The sequence below is a fragment of the Strigops habroptila genome, chromosome 1, assembly GCF_004027225.2.
Source record: "Strigops habroptila isolate Jane chromosome 1, bStrHab1.2.pri, whole genome shotgun sequence".
In the NCBI taxonomy this organism is placed as follows: Eukaryota; Metazoa; Chordata; class Aves; order Psittaciformes; family Psittacidae; genus Strigops; species Strigops habroptila.
In genome coordinates, this window is record NC_044277.2 from 72,986,357 (window position 1) to 73,002,786 (window position 16,430).

The window sequence follows — 16,430 nt, forward strand, 5'->3', positions numbered from 1 at the left end:
AAACAGCATGCTAATTATACTCATCTCAAAATCTGAGCATGAACATCTTCCCTGCCACTTGTTATTCTTCCATAAGGCCCATGGTAGAAGCAGCTCAGTGCAAAGCAGAGAAGGCCTGACCATTACAGGCTGCTTTTCCAAAATCTGTAATTCCAGACATATGCTTTCGATATGCAATGGTATGTTGGCAGATGTGCTTCCAGGACCATATATCTCCTTATCTTTATGATCCTGATTCTTTAGGCAGATTGTCTTGCAGAACTGTATCACTGAGGTGACTGTGTCTTGCCCATGCTGTGGAACCCTTTTCCACCTGGGGTTTGGGGAAAAGCCCACAGGGAGATGCTGTAGAGTGCCTGTTGCCTAGGCTGTGCCTGCAGGCTCACTGGAGAATGCAAAGCCAGAAGTACTCAATACAGTTATAGCCCCGGGTCAACACTCTGGGCATTCATTAACCCTTTTTACTCAACTTATAATGCTGTCCTCCTTTAGCATACATTTCAGAGGCAGAGAAAATAACTATTAATGCTTCTTGCAATAGTAAAGCTTAAAGGTAGTACTGACATTGCATTTTAGTTCCAACGCAGAAGTATAAGGAGCAAGAAAATATCCTATATTCTGACCCTTAGATATCAAGCACATATATTGTCCACCAGGATGAATTAGAGGCCAAGAAGGTGCCTTGTTTGTAATTTTTAGTATAACAGAAGGACAAGCTACTGCATTAAGAACCTTAGTCAAACAGAGAAACAAGAAAAATGCAACTCTAACATTTAAACCCCACAGCAAGAGACAAATCTGCTCTAAAAAATAATAACAGTAAAAAAATAATCAAAAAGCCAAGTCAATCTCAGCTCAATGCCCCAGTGAAAGTCCTGGTCCACCTGTTGCTGAGATTAGAATGTAGCTTGTATGTCCACTTTTTCACTGATATGGTACAAACACACAGATGTCAAGGCTAAGGAGGGTCATGGATGTAACTGATCTAAAAGTCTTTGATACCAGAAGGCTCTAATAACCTAAATGGAGTACAGCAGAGCAGACTGGATGCAACATATATGGAGAAGTGTACTAGTTCAACAAAAAAAGATGGCATCAGCTGACACCATTTCATGCTTCTCTGTAAAAAGTAAGGATTAGGACAAATAGCTCTGTCACAGTACTCAGTATTGCATTTTACTGAAAAAGACATTGCATGTACCCCTTTACCATACAGAACACATTTATGCAAGGGCTGTGTACAGAGCTGACTTTAGTTATTCAGAATTAAGAATATGTGGACATCATAACTAGGAAACGAAAGAATATGTACTTATAGTAGCTAATCCCTAAATTTTTATAAAATTTAAAATTGTTTCTTATAAAAAATAAGAATATTTTTTAATCTAGATAATATATTGAAAAATACAGGCATTCCAGCCATCAGATAGTAATTAGACAGTAAGACGTCTGAAGTTTTTAAAAGAGGGATCCAGGAAGATAAAAAAATTAAAACATTGTTTCTTCCTGCCAAGGAAAAAAATGAAAACAATTGTTTAGGAAGGGTTAGAAAATGCAATCCAATCCTCTATAAAAGAAAAGATGGAGTTACAACTTTGCCCAGCATGATTAAATCAGCAACCACAAACTAAAAGATTCCTCTTTTAAGTCTTACCACACTACATTTGGTTCTCCTTTGGAAACATGAAAACACGTCAGATCTCCATCTGCAGTTCAGAGTTCATTTTGCTTAGGGGAAGAGAGGAAACAAAAAAGAAAAGGAAGAAAGAAAAAAAGAAGGGAAAATATAAAGAAAGAAACAAAAACAACCTAAAGCCAACAAAAAGACGAAACCAAACTCAAAACTACAGTTCCCTTTCAAGATCCAGTATTCTGAAGGTCTCTTCAGATCACAAACAAGGCAGCTCCTTTCCTTCTACTATCCAACACAATTTAACACAGTCCTGGAGCTTGCCTTTCCTTACAAAGAGAACTGCAGAGGCCAAGAAATAAATACGTAGCTCTAGCCTTATCTAGAAGCTCTGCCAGCTCTCCAAGCTCCCCTCCACTTTAAATAATCCATAATAAAACAAATCCCAAGACCACAAGCCTTTTGACGTTTTCCAGAAAGTTCATCACTTGCTTATTGGGCCTTCATTTTTTAAACAACTCTTACAGCTTCAGAACTATTGCAGAGGTACTGAGGCAGGGCTGTAAGTAATTTATTTGCTATTAATGGGAAAAACAGAAAATAAAGCATATTTAAAGTATGTTTCTTGACTTTAAACAAGTGAACTTGAACTTAACTTTCTTAAGCCTACAGTAAACCTACTTCCTTCTACCCGGCTCCTCGCACGTCTCATTAGGCACGAAGTCACTGTCTCTGCAATTTGCTTGCCGCTCTCCAGGCAGGCGCAGTTACAGCAATTACCAGGCCCTGGTTCCCTGACCTGCTTTTATCATCCGCTCTAACCTCCAAAGTCTCAAGGTCTAAAATCCAGCCTGCATTCCTGTTTTCTTTGTCCTGCCAGAGCCTCCCCAGCCAGAAGTGCATATTTCTGCATTCTTATGTGTGTGCAGATGTCTGCTGCTGGGATAATTAAAGGGAATTTGGGTTTTGACTGTCTGTGCCCTTAGGGAAGAGGCAGTAACATCTGCTGCAGTGACTACTTATTTCTTATTTTTCTGAACAAGGGTTTTGAATTGTTTATGCTTCATTGTTCAAACACACACGTTGCATACAAATACAAGAAGGTGCAAGGGAAAAAAAGATTGAACCCCCACCTAGATGAAAGCGGTTTCAGCTCTATGCGCACAGTTTTTATATATTCAGAATCACTTTTGAGTTGTACAGAAATTATGCAGTGACAAGGTACCAGCCATGATATACAATTACATCCCCTTTGAGTTTTCTTTCCTTCATATACAGAAACAGCATGTAACTAGAGCCCTAGACCATTCCAGAAAAAATATCTGACAACAATAAACCTACTTTGCAAAGTTGCAATAGCCAACTGGAAAAGATCTCATTAACCATACCGTTCCCTCTTGTAAGGAAATAACCCCTTGACTCAGATATGGCATACCTGATGTTATAATATTTTTATATTATACAATATCAGCCATTTGAGGAGAGTATTGTATTTAAAAATAGTAACTAAGTACACTTAACAACAGTTTAAGTTGCTAAGAACTGTGATTAAAAACTTTCAGTTTCCAGATCTTCCGCATCGTCTTTTGAACAACAAACCTAAAGAGACTGCTGACAAGTAAGCCAAGAGTGGAAACAAGATTTCCAAATCCTTGTCTGTTTTAAAGCAAAAGGCCTACCAAGCTTTACTAATTGTTCAGATTAAGAACCATGAAAAAAACATGCCAGTAGACTACCATGAAGTAACAACTGAAAATTAAGGAAAAAGAACTAAAACTGAAGCATCTGAGTTTGGGGGTTCAGTCCTGCAGTTTCCCCTGTGGTGCATTCAATGCAACACAGACTTATGTTCGTCTACTTGCAGATTATATTCAACTGTCATTCTTACTCCTTTTTGTCATTCCATACATCTGTTCTCATTATTTTGTAATGGAATATTCATAAGTATCATCCTGAATGACATTATCTTGACATAAACCCACTGATGCAGAAACACAGTAGGGATTGCAACCTGCCCTCTCAGTGTTTAGATTCTCCACTGTCTCAGCTGCGGGAAACTGCTGTCCTCTCAGTAATCATTAAACTTGGTTTTCTTGAAGCTGTCAGAAGCAGATTTAGCAACCCTGCTCTTCTTGAGTTGTGTACCTGGCTGTAAAACAGAAAAGAGCTCAGACGTCACGGAACCTTAGGGGAGAAAACAAGCGTAACAAAGGATTTCCAGAGAGGGGCTGGAGAAGGACAAGACAGATTTCAGGTGTTGCGCTTCTAAGAGCAACCAAGGAGTCACTTCCATTGCATTTCACAGCTAGGATGAGTCTTCTGTATATCATTAAATAGCTTAACATGCATTAGAAGAAGAAGCTTAGACAGGAAGCAAAGAGATCTGAGGGTTCACTGGAAACTACTAAAACCAATTTACTCTAGCAGGCTACACACAATGGAATGATTAACAAGTTGCATCAGTTCAAGTCAAGATTCTTACATATAAACACAGACATATTTGGGCAAAGGAGGAGGCATCCAGGACAGAAACATAACACACTTGTATGAACAGTTACAAAAAACCCCAAACCCAATAGTTTTAAGATTACAGGTGACCAGAAGCCTCTCATCATATTAGAAGCATATTCCAGAGGAGATCGGATGAGGAACGATGTCCAGGTAAGAAGGCACAAGAAGGTATACAACATAAAAACACAGACAGTGCAGTGCTAATGAAAGGTGCTGAAGCAAAGATCCAGCGAGTTTTAAAGAAATTTTCAGGGAATGTTCCAGACCAACAGCACCATAGTGAGCAGGAAGTAAGGCTAAGTTTACACGCTTTAAGAGACATGAAAGTCTGGAGGATAGCATATGTATGGAAAGACTATGTTATGTAAGATTTAGATAGAAGGCACAGAAGGAAAGACCAGAAGAATGATGGGAACACACTGGGGACAAGACAAAGTGGGGGAGAAACACAAGAATTATTATCTTGCATCAGACTTATGTTCCTTTTCTTTTAATATTCTGTTTGTGTCAGCTGCTTGCTCAAGATGCGGCCCCCTTCCCAAAAAAAGAGACGTAAGGAGTCTACTGTAGACAGCAGTAGTATTATCAATCAACTATTAATATCATGTCTCAATCCAATCTCTAAAAGAGAGAAATAGTCTATAGCTAAAACATATAATTTAAGAGCAGAGAAAGGGGAGGACAGAATACAGAAAGTAATTAATGCAAAAGATTTAAAATAAAAAAATAACAAAAAAAAGAAAAAAAGGGTGTGGCAATTCTGCAGAGAAAGAAAAAAACATCAGTGAATGAAGGAGGATGAACCAAGAGAGACTTTCACCCAATTTACACTGTAAGTCACCTTGCAGATCAGCTGATCCACACTTCAGGGTAGGGACTCATTCATCGGGATAAGCAAAAATGAGAATGCTACTACAATCAGGACTTTTTCTGAGGAGTGAAAACTACACTATGAAGCTTAGTTGTGTTTTGATGTGTGGCAAATACTACTTGCTGCATGTGCCTTTCCCCGCACTGGTGAAAGATTTACTTTGCCCTGGAGAGATAAAAAACCCAGGAACCTCACCCCTCAACCAGCACAGAGCCCACACACTCTTCCCAGCGAGAGCAGGTTCCTCTTCCAGTTACCAGTTCTGGCCCCTGCTCTGTCTGTCTTCCTGAATGTGACACAGAGGGACGGAGTGACCGTGTAAGACACCTGACATCCTTAGTCATGCCCCCTCTTCAGAGGGGCTTAGTCTTTCACATTTTACACTCAGATGCTGGCTTTGGCAACCAGCCACATAAGTCATTTTGCAGAAAATCATATTGTATGGTTATAGAAAAACAGTATTTGTTCTCAACACGGAGTTTTGTAAAGAAATCTGCTCAATTTTTATATATGTATTGAACAGAAGCATAAAGCCAACTGTGTATAGACAGTTACAATAAAGCCATGTTATTTTCATGGAAAATCTCTATGTTGCAATTAGCACAACTTTGTTTCTGGAACTTACCATCTTGCAATGATGCATTCCTATTTATGTTGGCATATGAATGTACTAAACTTCTTTATTTTTATTGTTTTAGCATAATACAATTTCTTGATTCTATCACTTCTGCCCAAAACTACAGCTCATAAAATATTTTCAAGGCTGAAGATACTTCATGCCAAAAATATAAAGACTGACAAAACAAGTCATATTGTAACACAAAGGGCATATAAGGTAAAGTCTGACACTAATCTTGGAAAGAGCTTAGAGTCAGGACTTCAAAGTTGAACATACTCCCCACTCCCTCCATTCCCCCACCACAAAAACAAAGAGACGCCCCAAGCCAAAAAAGTGAAAAGCAAGAAAAAGAAATGTAAAAACCACAACCCCCACTAACAACAGAACAACACTTCTCTTTGTAGGAATTATTTTTGTTCTGAAGGGCACTGTCAAACTCCAGGTATTCGTCATTATTAACAATTGTTTTAGTTGATTTACTGTAGAGCTAGTTGTAAAATGGTGAGCTCCTAATTCTCAGAAATGGTAGAGAACTGCCATTTCTTAGACCATAAAGCCTTCAGAATAAAACCTGAAGTAAGCACTGTAAATGGACAGACAAGCTTATGAGAAGTCAAAAGTGTGGTCTCACCTGAATGTGACAAATTGCCGTATAACAAGTAAGTATCTACCATGTTCGGCCATGCAAACAAAATCAGCTGCTATTCAGCATCCCATAGTCTTGTCAATAGCAAATGAGCAGTACCACAGAAGGGAGGCAGGAAAGAAGGCATGTGCAAAACAAAAACCACTTTGGAGAAGCACTGACTGCACTTCTCTACTTCCACCCATTCTGTTAAATAAACACAAAGTATCTCTGGAAGTTTATTTAAGAAATAAAAGGGGAAAACTAGCAAATGTTTTTCCTCCACACCTCTATGATTCATTGAAATCAGGTAAGGCCCAAGGGCAGGCCAGGGATTGCCCAGATTTCTCAGATGATGCAATAGCCAGCAGAAGGTGACATTCAGTGACAGGTAGTGAGGGCAGGAGGTGCTACTGAGTAAATGCAAGACTGGGCCTGTAAATGCTGTGCAGAACCTGGAATGGATGACTACTGGAGCGAGTCCTTCCAGAAACGTGGTCACTACCAAGTATGAAAACAGAGTTGCCTAGGATCACAAATCCAGTAACTGCAATTGTCACCATTTTTCACGAACTAGCCGTATAGATCACTTCAGGAGAAGTAAATGAGAAGAACTTAATTAAGGCAGATTCTTGCAAAATAGAGCTGTGTTGCTGCTACTGCTGCTGCTTTGAGAGGCCACACAGACTGTGTGGGCTCCATGAAGAGCTGGACATGAATGGATTACACCAAGGCAAGTTAAAAAGGGTTGATTCACATCTCCTTAGCCATGCAATGCTAACCAGCCATACACATCCTCTTCCTCTTCAGTCAACACTCATTATCTTTGTAACATTGGCCATGTTGCAATGCAGTCCCTGAAGAGGGAGAAGAATTGAATTGACATGAACTGGCATAGAGATCATGCATAGAGAACTCAAAACTGCAGCAAAACATAATTTATACTGTGCCAGATGATTTAGAAAAAATGGATATGCTTCATTAATGCCTTTTCCAAGGGGCAGATCAGTAGAATACTCACACTGACAGTTGTCAAGAGAAGGGACAAAGTGTACCTTAAACATCTCATGAAAAAACATAAAATACTGTCTGCTGTGAAAAAACAATAAAATAGAGAAAAATCAAATCAATATTGTGTTTCCTCTTGTCTCTAAACACACCAAAGCTTCTAGGTGGTGATAGAACTTCACTGCTTAGGAGTAATATTTCTTGGTTGCTGATCTGTTTCTTTACCATATTCCAATTTGGACGTTTTACAACTTTCCAGTAAAAATGCCCATCTCCATTAAAAATACATATCTTTTGAAGACGAAGAAAAAAAGAAGTACAGACCCCCCAGATTTTACTTCCATTTGCTGTTTTGTACAGCTAGTGGAATGTGGCAGGAGCCTCTCTTATTTTGCTCTTTTGTTAACAATCAGGAAATTTCAAATGCTCCAAACTTCCATATTAGGCCAACAGGGAAGAAATCAGCCATTGAAAGGCTCTGGAAAAGCTCATAGGACATGTCTGTGCAGCTTACTAGTCATTGCAGCCACTGCTGATTTTCAGTTATCAGAAATGTATTACAATTACTAACATTCAGTGATAGTCCGGCACTTGGCCAGGATGCCAAAAAGAACTGTAAATTGATGCTTACTTTAAAAAATGATCACTTCTTCCAAAAAGTCCTCTGTTCAGAGAATTCAGTCCCTTCCATACCCTGGTTTTTATGAGAATCACACCAAAGATATTGGGTGATTCAGGGAAATAGTAAGGGGATAGTATCCTTCAATCTTCAAAGCTATAATTTTTAAAATTAACAGTGAGCAGTTGAAAGTTGCCATTCCCCAGCAGGTACTTAGTCTCCTGTAGAAAAGTAAAGGCAAACTCATTTGATATAAAAAATATACAACTGGTGGAGGAATTATCTTCCTCCTTAAGAGGGGCTGGTTCTTGGCAGGGTGGTGTAAGCAATCTCGTAGTCCTATCATCTAGACAAACCAAAGTTTCAGTATCTAGCAATCGACTATTCTTTACTGATGAATCATCTTTAAATAAAGAAAAACCCAAAAGAGGACAGGAGGTGGAAAGCAGTACACCTCAATCTCACTGTTGAAGCTGGCAGGAGTTCTTTACAGGGTATTTTTGAAAACTAGTGGAAGGAGTAGGAAAAAACAGTAAGAACTGAGCAGTTTAGTAGACGAGTACTATTAGTTTAATCAGTAGCTTGCAACAAGTTTAGGGGAAAGAGAAGAGAGTACAAACAAAAACAAGTTCATACACCAGGCACCATTCTTCATTCAGCCCACATGTTATTTCCTCTTGGCACACATTAAGTGCATGCACTGCATATACACACCACATGATAAAATGAGCAGAGGGATGTACCAAGTCTCTATTACTTAGACAAACATCAAGTGAGGGAATTCTGTGGTGGTTAGACAACAAGGTTAAGAAAATATATTTCTTAGGATTCCCGAACCAAGGAATCAAAAAATAACTATGCTATTTTTCTTTTCTGGTTAACCTTAAGTAGAAATGAAGGGTTTATGTTCATTTCTTATATGGATCAAGACATCTTATTTTTGAGCATGTATATTTGACAGATAAGTTCTTTACAGCACAGCATGTATTTAAAATATCACTAAATACAGTTTCTAAAAATATGTCAACTTATGGTTTTTTGTTGAGACAGCATGACTCTAAATTCTGATTACTTTATGGGAGGATGAAAGAATGAGATGTGCCCCAGATCAGATGATCTCAGCTGTAGCCTCAACATCAACTAAGTCATGTTCACAACTGCACTTTATTTCTGACAGAAAAGCCTAAGAAATTCAACTTTAAGCTGGTAAACTGCAGGACAGTCAATACTTATATCTTCACACCTGAAATTGGGGTTGGGTCCATTTTTTTCCCAGCTTACCCTCACACACCTCTAAGGAGCTGGGATGGCCTCTTAAGTTCTACCTCATGGATGGGGTCTGCCTACATACAGCACAAGTCTTCAGCTGAGTTAGTGGCTTTTGACAGGTCTGACAGTTTCAAAGTTCAGCAAATTTGGGGGGTGAGGAGGGAGGGAGAGAGAGAGAGCAAGGTGCCACTGTAACTACTTTTACACTTTTGGGTTGGTTGTTTGGGGGTTTTTTAATACCAGCGCCACAGAGAGCTACCACAGAGGTTCTGTAAAGCAGGTGGCTAAGTGCTTTGTAATCTATGGAAATATTTACTCAGCTGGTTTGCTTTGGTTTTTGAGTAAGAATAGTTCAACTTTTATAAACAGTCATTGCTTCTCATAGGCATCTTATTTTTGTAAACAGTTTGCCTATGATTTACCCCTTACTGTTCCTACCCAGAGGAAAGGTTTTCACAGCCTTTTCCAACTGTTTAGGTTAAACACATCCCTTTTCTATAAGAGACTGTTTTCCAAGAAGAAGCTGACAGTCAGTAAACCCTAATTGCTTTACAGAGCAAACATTTCATATCTACATGCACATGATAGCATATCTAGATTAAAAAAATATATATAATTGTAAGGCTCTATCTTTAATGACCAGCTTATTTCAGCCCCTTTTCTTTCTTAACTCTTATTTCAAGAATAAATTTACACATTTTAAACATATGGAAATGTATGCAAAGACCAATAACCTCACACTATGATTCTCTGTGTGTCCATTTTGTCATGCGTACCTTGTTTCCTATGTGAAAATGCCCTATATACCTATTGACATTTTTAGTGCAGCTGGACCAACACAGAGTCCTGAAATCAATTCTTAACAGCTATGAAACCTTAAATTTGAATTCTGCAGTAATACCCTATTCTAAAAAGTCATTTTATAACAATTGCATACCTGGAGGCAGACTCCTCCTCCAAGAAAAAGAAACTTAAAGACGGACTACGCACCACATAAAATACTGAACTGCATGCTACTGGGCTGATCCTGTCAATCCATCTCATACGTAGAGGTCTGCTTTTATATAAATCTTATCTCTATGATAGCTTCATCTTTAAATAATGAGAAAACGAAATTTCCAGCTTCCAAGGAAGACAAAGTGCCTTATTCTAGTCTAGGGAAGACCTATGATGACAGATTATAGAGCTGAAATATTTTCAGATCTACATGCCCATGATAGCATACCTAGATTAAAAAAAATATATATATAATTGTAAGGCTCTATCTTTAATGACCAGCTTATTTCAGCCCCTTTTCTTTCTTAACTCTTATTTCAAGAATAAGAGTGGACTTGCTTATTTATTATAGTTTCTGGGAGAGAGAAAAGTTGCCTTATGCATGCCTAACATTAACTATGCAGATAAACAAATTACATGTGATTATTACTGCTGTGTTTGAGAGATATAAAAGATATTTTTGATCATGTCAAAAATCCTTTGAAAGGGCATGCATCTCCCCTGCTTCTGCAACTTTTCTTTCCTCTTCCACCAGCAAACAAAGTACTCGAGTAAAGGTTCTCAACTGGCGGGTGAAATTCTTGCCATTTGGTATCAGGAAATATATCACAGTCTTTCAGCTAAAACTATCGAGCTGGGAAAATCAGTGATAGAAATAGTATATGTCTCTTTACAAAATGTAGCTTGACAGGATCATCACCTAAGTGAGCAGTTTTTGATGGGCAGTGGGGAAGAAAGTAAGCTTTTTCAGGAGATACACTCCCTTTTCATATTTCACCACGACAACTCCTGGGGACTACTTTTTCTTTTTATTAGTTTTTTGCAGCTGTTGATCCATACGCTACACCAGACTCTCACTCCATTAGTTTTATTTAATAGTTACACTCCATCTACCATGCCTCTCAAAGGAAGACAAAACAAATAAGTACATTCTATTTTGGCACACCAGAAACTACAAAAGAAGGCTTTAGTCAGTTATAAATAAAACAAAAGAGTTGATATCTCTGTAAAGTTAGTACTGAGTTTACAAGCTTTAAAGTACCTACCACTCAATAGGACTCAGCCTTGGCTGATGTTCAGCATCCTACACAGCATTTAGCTCTGGTGGATCTAATATTATTATAAGATGACTTTACAGGATGATAGGGTATTACTGCAGCATTCAAATTAAAGGTTTCATAGCTGTTAATTGATTCCAGGACTCAGTGTTGGTCTAGCGATGCTAATAATGTCAATATATACAGAGGGTATTTTCCTATGGGCATTCGTGAAATCAATAAATGCTGTAGGAAGAAAACAGAAATAGGGAAGAGGGATGGTTGAATCCTGCCCACTCCTACCGCAGGATTAATTCACAGAGCAGCTCTTCTCCCACACATCTCTTTTTTATACTTTAATACCCCAAGTAGCCCATTCCTAGCACACGGGTTGAAAGACAAACTTCTTAGTCACCTTTTCCTTTGGTCTCATATCTTCTGTTTTCCCTTAACTAGCAGTCCTACAACTACAAGTCAACCACCGTGTGCCCACACCAGTCGTTACCTAGCTATTACATACTATATACTGCATTTCAAATATGTTTCTACATGTACTTTCTAAGATTTACTGATGATTCCCTACAGATTATTGTGGTCAGAATATTTTTAAGTAAGTGAAGGAAAACCTTTTCAAGATATGCCAGTTCATAAAATCTAAGGTATGTCATGGATATGTACTGATTAGGGATATTTTTACCACAAAGGTCAAGAGGGAGCCTGGCATTAAAAATCTTCCTGAATATCATAGTAACAATCTGACAATAGGTGTTGCTATACAATTTTATTTCCCACATATATTTACAGCAAAAAGGAATTGGTTTTCTTCAGTAAACTCTAATTGTAACACTAACATTGGCTACATCGAAAGATGCAACTGGAACAAGGTGACAGAGGAGGTCTCTGTCCCCAGAAAGCCTTAACATAGAAACTTAGAACTGGAAGGACATCACTAGAAATTAAATACTACAGGGAACAATAACGATCTAAAAGGTAGGATTAGGTTAAATTCAAGGTACTCTTGTAAATGTTGGCTGAATCAGATCCATAAACCAACACATTTTTAATTGAATTTCAGCATGTGGCTCTGGTAATGAGTCTCAATTACTTGCTTTCACAGTTGCATATACAGTGATTCCCTTAGTATGTGAAATTAAGCACTTAAGTGCCAGAATTTTAACTGTGCTACTTTAATTTATAACATTGTGTGTGTGTGTCATGATAAAAATAACATTTTTAACTAAATTCTACACACAACACGAATGCTAAGAAAACCAGATATTTCATCAGAATAAATCATACTATTTATCAATAAATGAGAGATAAAGGTCCCTCCTTCATAATAGACTGACGGTTTGCTATTCCCAGGTGCAGAGTGTAGCCACTTTAATTCATTCTCCAATATACTGGAGAAAGGGACAGCTGATACCATTGCTCTTATGAAACAATTAAAATGCCAGAACAAAAATACTTTCTGCAGATAACACATTATTTTCTCTAACTTTATGAAAAGAATGGAAACAAATCTTTTTTCAATTAAAATTCAATAAATCCTAATTCATCGGAACAAAAAAATTACACATGTGCTTTCTTAGAAAAACAGAAGGAATGCAATATGTAATATAATACATCTTAATCTCTACCTCCTCAAATATACAAACCATTTGGAATTTGTTCTAATTTGTGACACTAATGGAAAAAAAACTCAATTCAAATAAATTAAAAAAATCAGCTAAGTTATTAAATGCCTCAGGTTTTTTTCAAACAACATCCTCCACGTGTTCTTCACTTGCCTAACTGCTCCTCAGCGGTCCATCACAATAATCAAGACAACAACCAGATGTATGATGACTGGCTTGGCAAAGCAAGGAACTCATGGTGGAGCTCCAACGCAAAAAGGCTGTATGTATGAGGTGTAAGCAGTGACAAGGTAACCAAGGAGGAATTTAGAAACATCATATGGGTATGTAAGGACTGTGTCGGGTTAAACAAAGTTCAATGAGAGTAAGACTTGTATGGAATGTCAGGGGCAACAAGAGAAGCTTTTACAATACCGCTACAATATAACGAAAGGTCAAATGGAAAATAGAAGTCTGTTGCTGAATTGGGCAGGTGATCTAGTGCCCACAGGCACAGATAAAGCTGAGGAACTCAACAGAGAGTCTTCACCAACAATGTCTCAAAGGTATCTAGTGTTTAGCAAAGGGTTTCAAGAACTACCAGCAGTAGATCTGGCCTGAGTCAAGGATGACTTGCAAGATCTGAACCTATATAAACCCATGTGATCAGACAAGCTGTATGCACCAAGATAACTGGCCACTCTTCATCTCTGAGAAGTCACAGAGATAAAGGAAGATCCCTAGAAACTTCAGGAACACAACTGTGGGAACTACAGGCCAGTCAATCTCCAATTCCTTGGAAAGTAATGGATTTAGTCCCCTTGGAATGCACTTTTCTGGACATATGGAAGAGAAGATGACTGACAATAATCCAAGGTGAAATCATTCCTGACCAACCCAATTGCCTTCTGTAATAAAATGACTAGTTTTAATGATGAGGGGAGAGCAGGAGATGCCATTTATTGCAAGGCTTTCAACACTATCTCACTGCAAGTTAGGATGTTACAGTTTGTCTCTTCAGGTGGGCAACCAGATGGGTAAAAAGCTGGTTGGATAATCAAGCTGGCTTGATTATCAGAGAGACAAATGTTTTACAGACCTTACTCTACCACAAGGCCAGTAACAACTGGAATATCATGAGGGCTGATCCTCAGGCCTGTCCTGTTTAATGCCTTGATCAACGAACAAGGGGAGGCAACAGAGTGCAGTCTGTAAAGTTTACAGAACACATTAAATTCAAAGAAACACTTGATAAGCTCGAGGACAGAGCTGCTGTCCAGAGAGACCCAGACAGATCAAAGAGCCACTTCATGAAATTAAGCATACTCATGTAGAGTCCTGCACCTGGAAAGTAACAATGCCATGCAATAATTCAGACTGGTTTTAATTACAGCGGAAAATGAGTCACCCAACTTTAAATGGCACATACAGCACCAAACTGTGAAGAAACTTTTCAAGCCTAGTTGTATTTAACTTGCATGGAATATAGTCCAGATTACTATATAACAGCACTGAAAGCACTTTTTTTATATACCATTATGCATTAAAATCAGAGGTTTCCATGAAGAAATTACACAATCCTTAGCCAATTTCTGGAGAAGTTTTTTTTGCGCTTGCCCCTTACCTTTGTATGCAATAACTGGGTGCTCAGCTCTGTGGCAGTGAGTATCTTCTGTTGTTATTGGCTCCAGTATTCCTAATACACCAAGTCCTGCCAACAGCAGTGCAAGGAGGCAGCTTCCTTTCATGGTGGTCATGCTGTCCTCCACAGCAGTCACTTCTTTTAACTGGCTACTTTTCTTGCACTCATGTGGGAAAAGCACCTGGAATATACAAAGAAATTTACTCAAGCACAAGAGAAAACCACAAAAAAAAAAACAAAACACCAAAAAAACAAAAAAACCCAAAAAAAAACCAAAAAAAAAACACCACCAAACAACAACAAACAAACCAAACAATTCTTGATGTTTAAAACAAAACAGCAACATTGTTTTTTGTCTGTGTAGTATCTGACTCCTCAGAAGTATGCTATCAGCTGCTCCTCTAATTAATTCATGAACTTATCAGTTACACAATTTAGGAATATTGATTTCTTTTATCACCCAGCACGATTCAAAAAACGTTATTTATTCCCCCCTCTTCTATTTTAAAGTTTAATTTTATAATGTGCGTGGGAAAAACAATGTTCTGCAACATTTTTTATTTTATTTAGACACAGCAAATGTATCTAAATTAGTGTTCCACATTCACTTAGCTCCACTGCCCCTTGCTCTGCTTTCCTCAATGGAAAGAAGGTAAGGTAGGAAAGAAATTGCTCCTTCACGTTACTGACTGTTTTGGCAAAACAACAGCACCACAGCATGTATTTTTTGCCTATCCATACAGTGTGTATAGTACAGCACAGAAAGCACTAAGACAAGGTTCACCTCAGTGCTCTGATGATGTACTTTTGCTTTACAGGAGGGAGGGGCACTGGTTCTGACATCCCTATCCATTTGCCAAGACTGATGACAAGGTTGTGTATTGCAGATTTTAACACTGAAGACCCCTTTCTATTAAAATCTAGACACCTATCAACAACGGGTTTCATTCACTACCAGAATAAAGTTGAAATTTCAACTCCCTGATTTTATGAGACATCCAATAACTAGACTTATTTTATAAGTAACAAAATATTCATGGTGTCAATATAATTTTAGACCCAACCCAATTCTTAGTTTTATCATAACAAACATTCTAAGCAGTAACAACCTAATGCTGTGACACAAAAAAACTTCCACCACTAGCAGATTTACCAAGCCCCACATCTTTGCTTGCTGACAGCACACAGTTATGAGGCATCACTGACTTTCAGAGAAGAAAGACTGGTGTTCTGAGACAACTCCATAATGGCAGAAATGTCATTCTGCTAATTAATAGAGCAATTCAGGGAAAAATAATAGCCAATATTGAGTTCTAATACATTTGATCTCACTGAACTGCACTGTGCTGCTTAATTATGTGGAAATTTTCTATTTGTGTAAAATGGACATCCTAAACACATGAAATAAAGGGCTGTTAATTAAAAGATATTGTACAGTAAGACCAAAGAGTTTTAAAAGCTCAGAAAGCAGAATGTTCAGTAAACATTGCTCCCTAACATTAGTGTAGCACCAGCCTTCATAAGATGAACTGCTCTTCTCTTACCGCTTCATTTTGCTGTCTTCAGAAACCTTCCAGCTAAGACCTGGACACATCTAATCCTCATTAATTGCAACTAAAATAAATAGATCAAAGACACAATACATCTTCATACATCTGAGTGGTACATCAATTTGATAGTCAATTTTATCTTCTCTGCTATGTTTCAGTAAAAAAATACGGGGAGGGGGGGGAAGGAAGCTTCTAGGCAGTTAAATTCTTATTCCCACCTTCCTAAGTAGTGTATCTGATGATGTCACATACCAACATGAATCTGTCCCATGAGTTGCTTGTAGCTCACAGCAGACAGTATTTGCTCATAGAAATTCTGTGCACTCACATATATAGGGGTATAAAGTGCCTGTTCCAATGTTTTGATAGTCCATTTTCTGCAAGGGTGACATTTTTAGTATTATGCGCTATTATTATCCAAATTCAACCAGTTTATG

General features: G+C 38.1%; 1 protein-coding gene across 9 annotated transcripts in view; it reads right to left on the minus strand.

The window, feature by feature from the left end:
- SEMA5A (semaphorin 5A) overlaps positions 1 to 16,430 on the minus strand; it is a 326,650-nt gene that overhangs the window by 216,880 nt on the left and 93,340 nt on the right. For all 9 annotated transcript variants that reach the window (XM_030495666.1, XM_030495658.1, XM_030495648.1 and 6 more), the window contains one exon: positions 14,426 to 14,624. In XM_030495666.1, coding sequence (XP_030351526.1) covers positions 14,426 to 14,558 — 133 coding nt within the window. In that variant the 5' untranslated portion in view covers positions 14,559 to 14,624. The remainder of the gene's footprint in view (positions 1 to 14,425; positions 14,625 to 16,430) is intronic.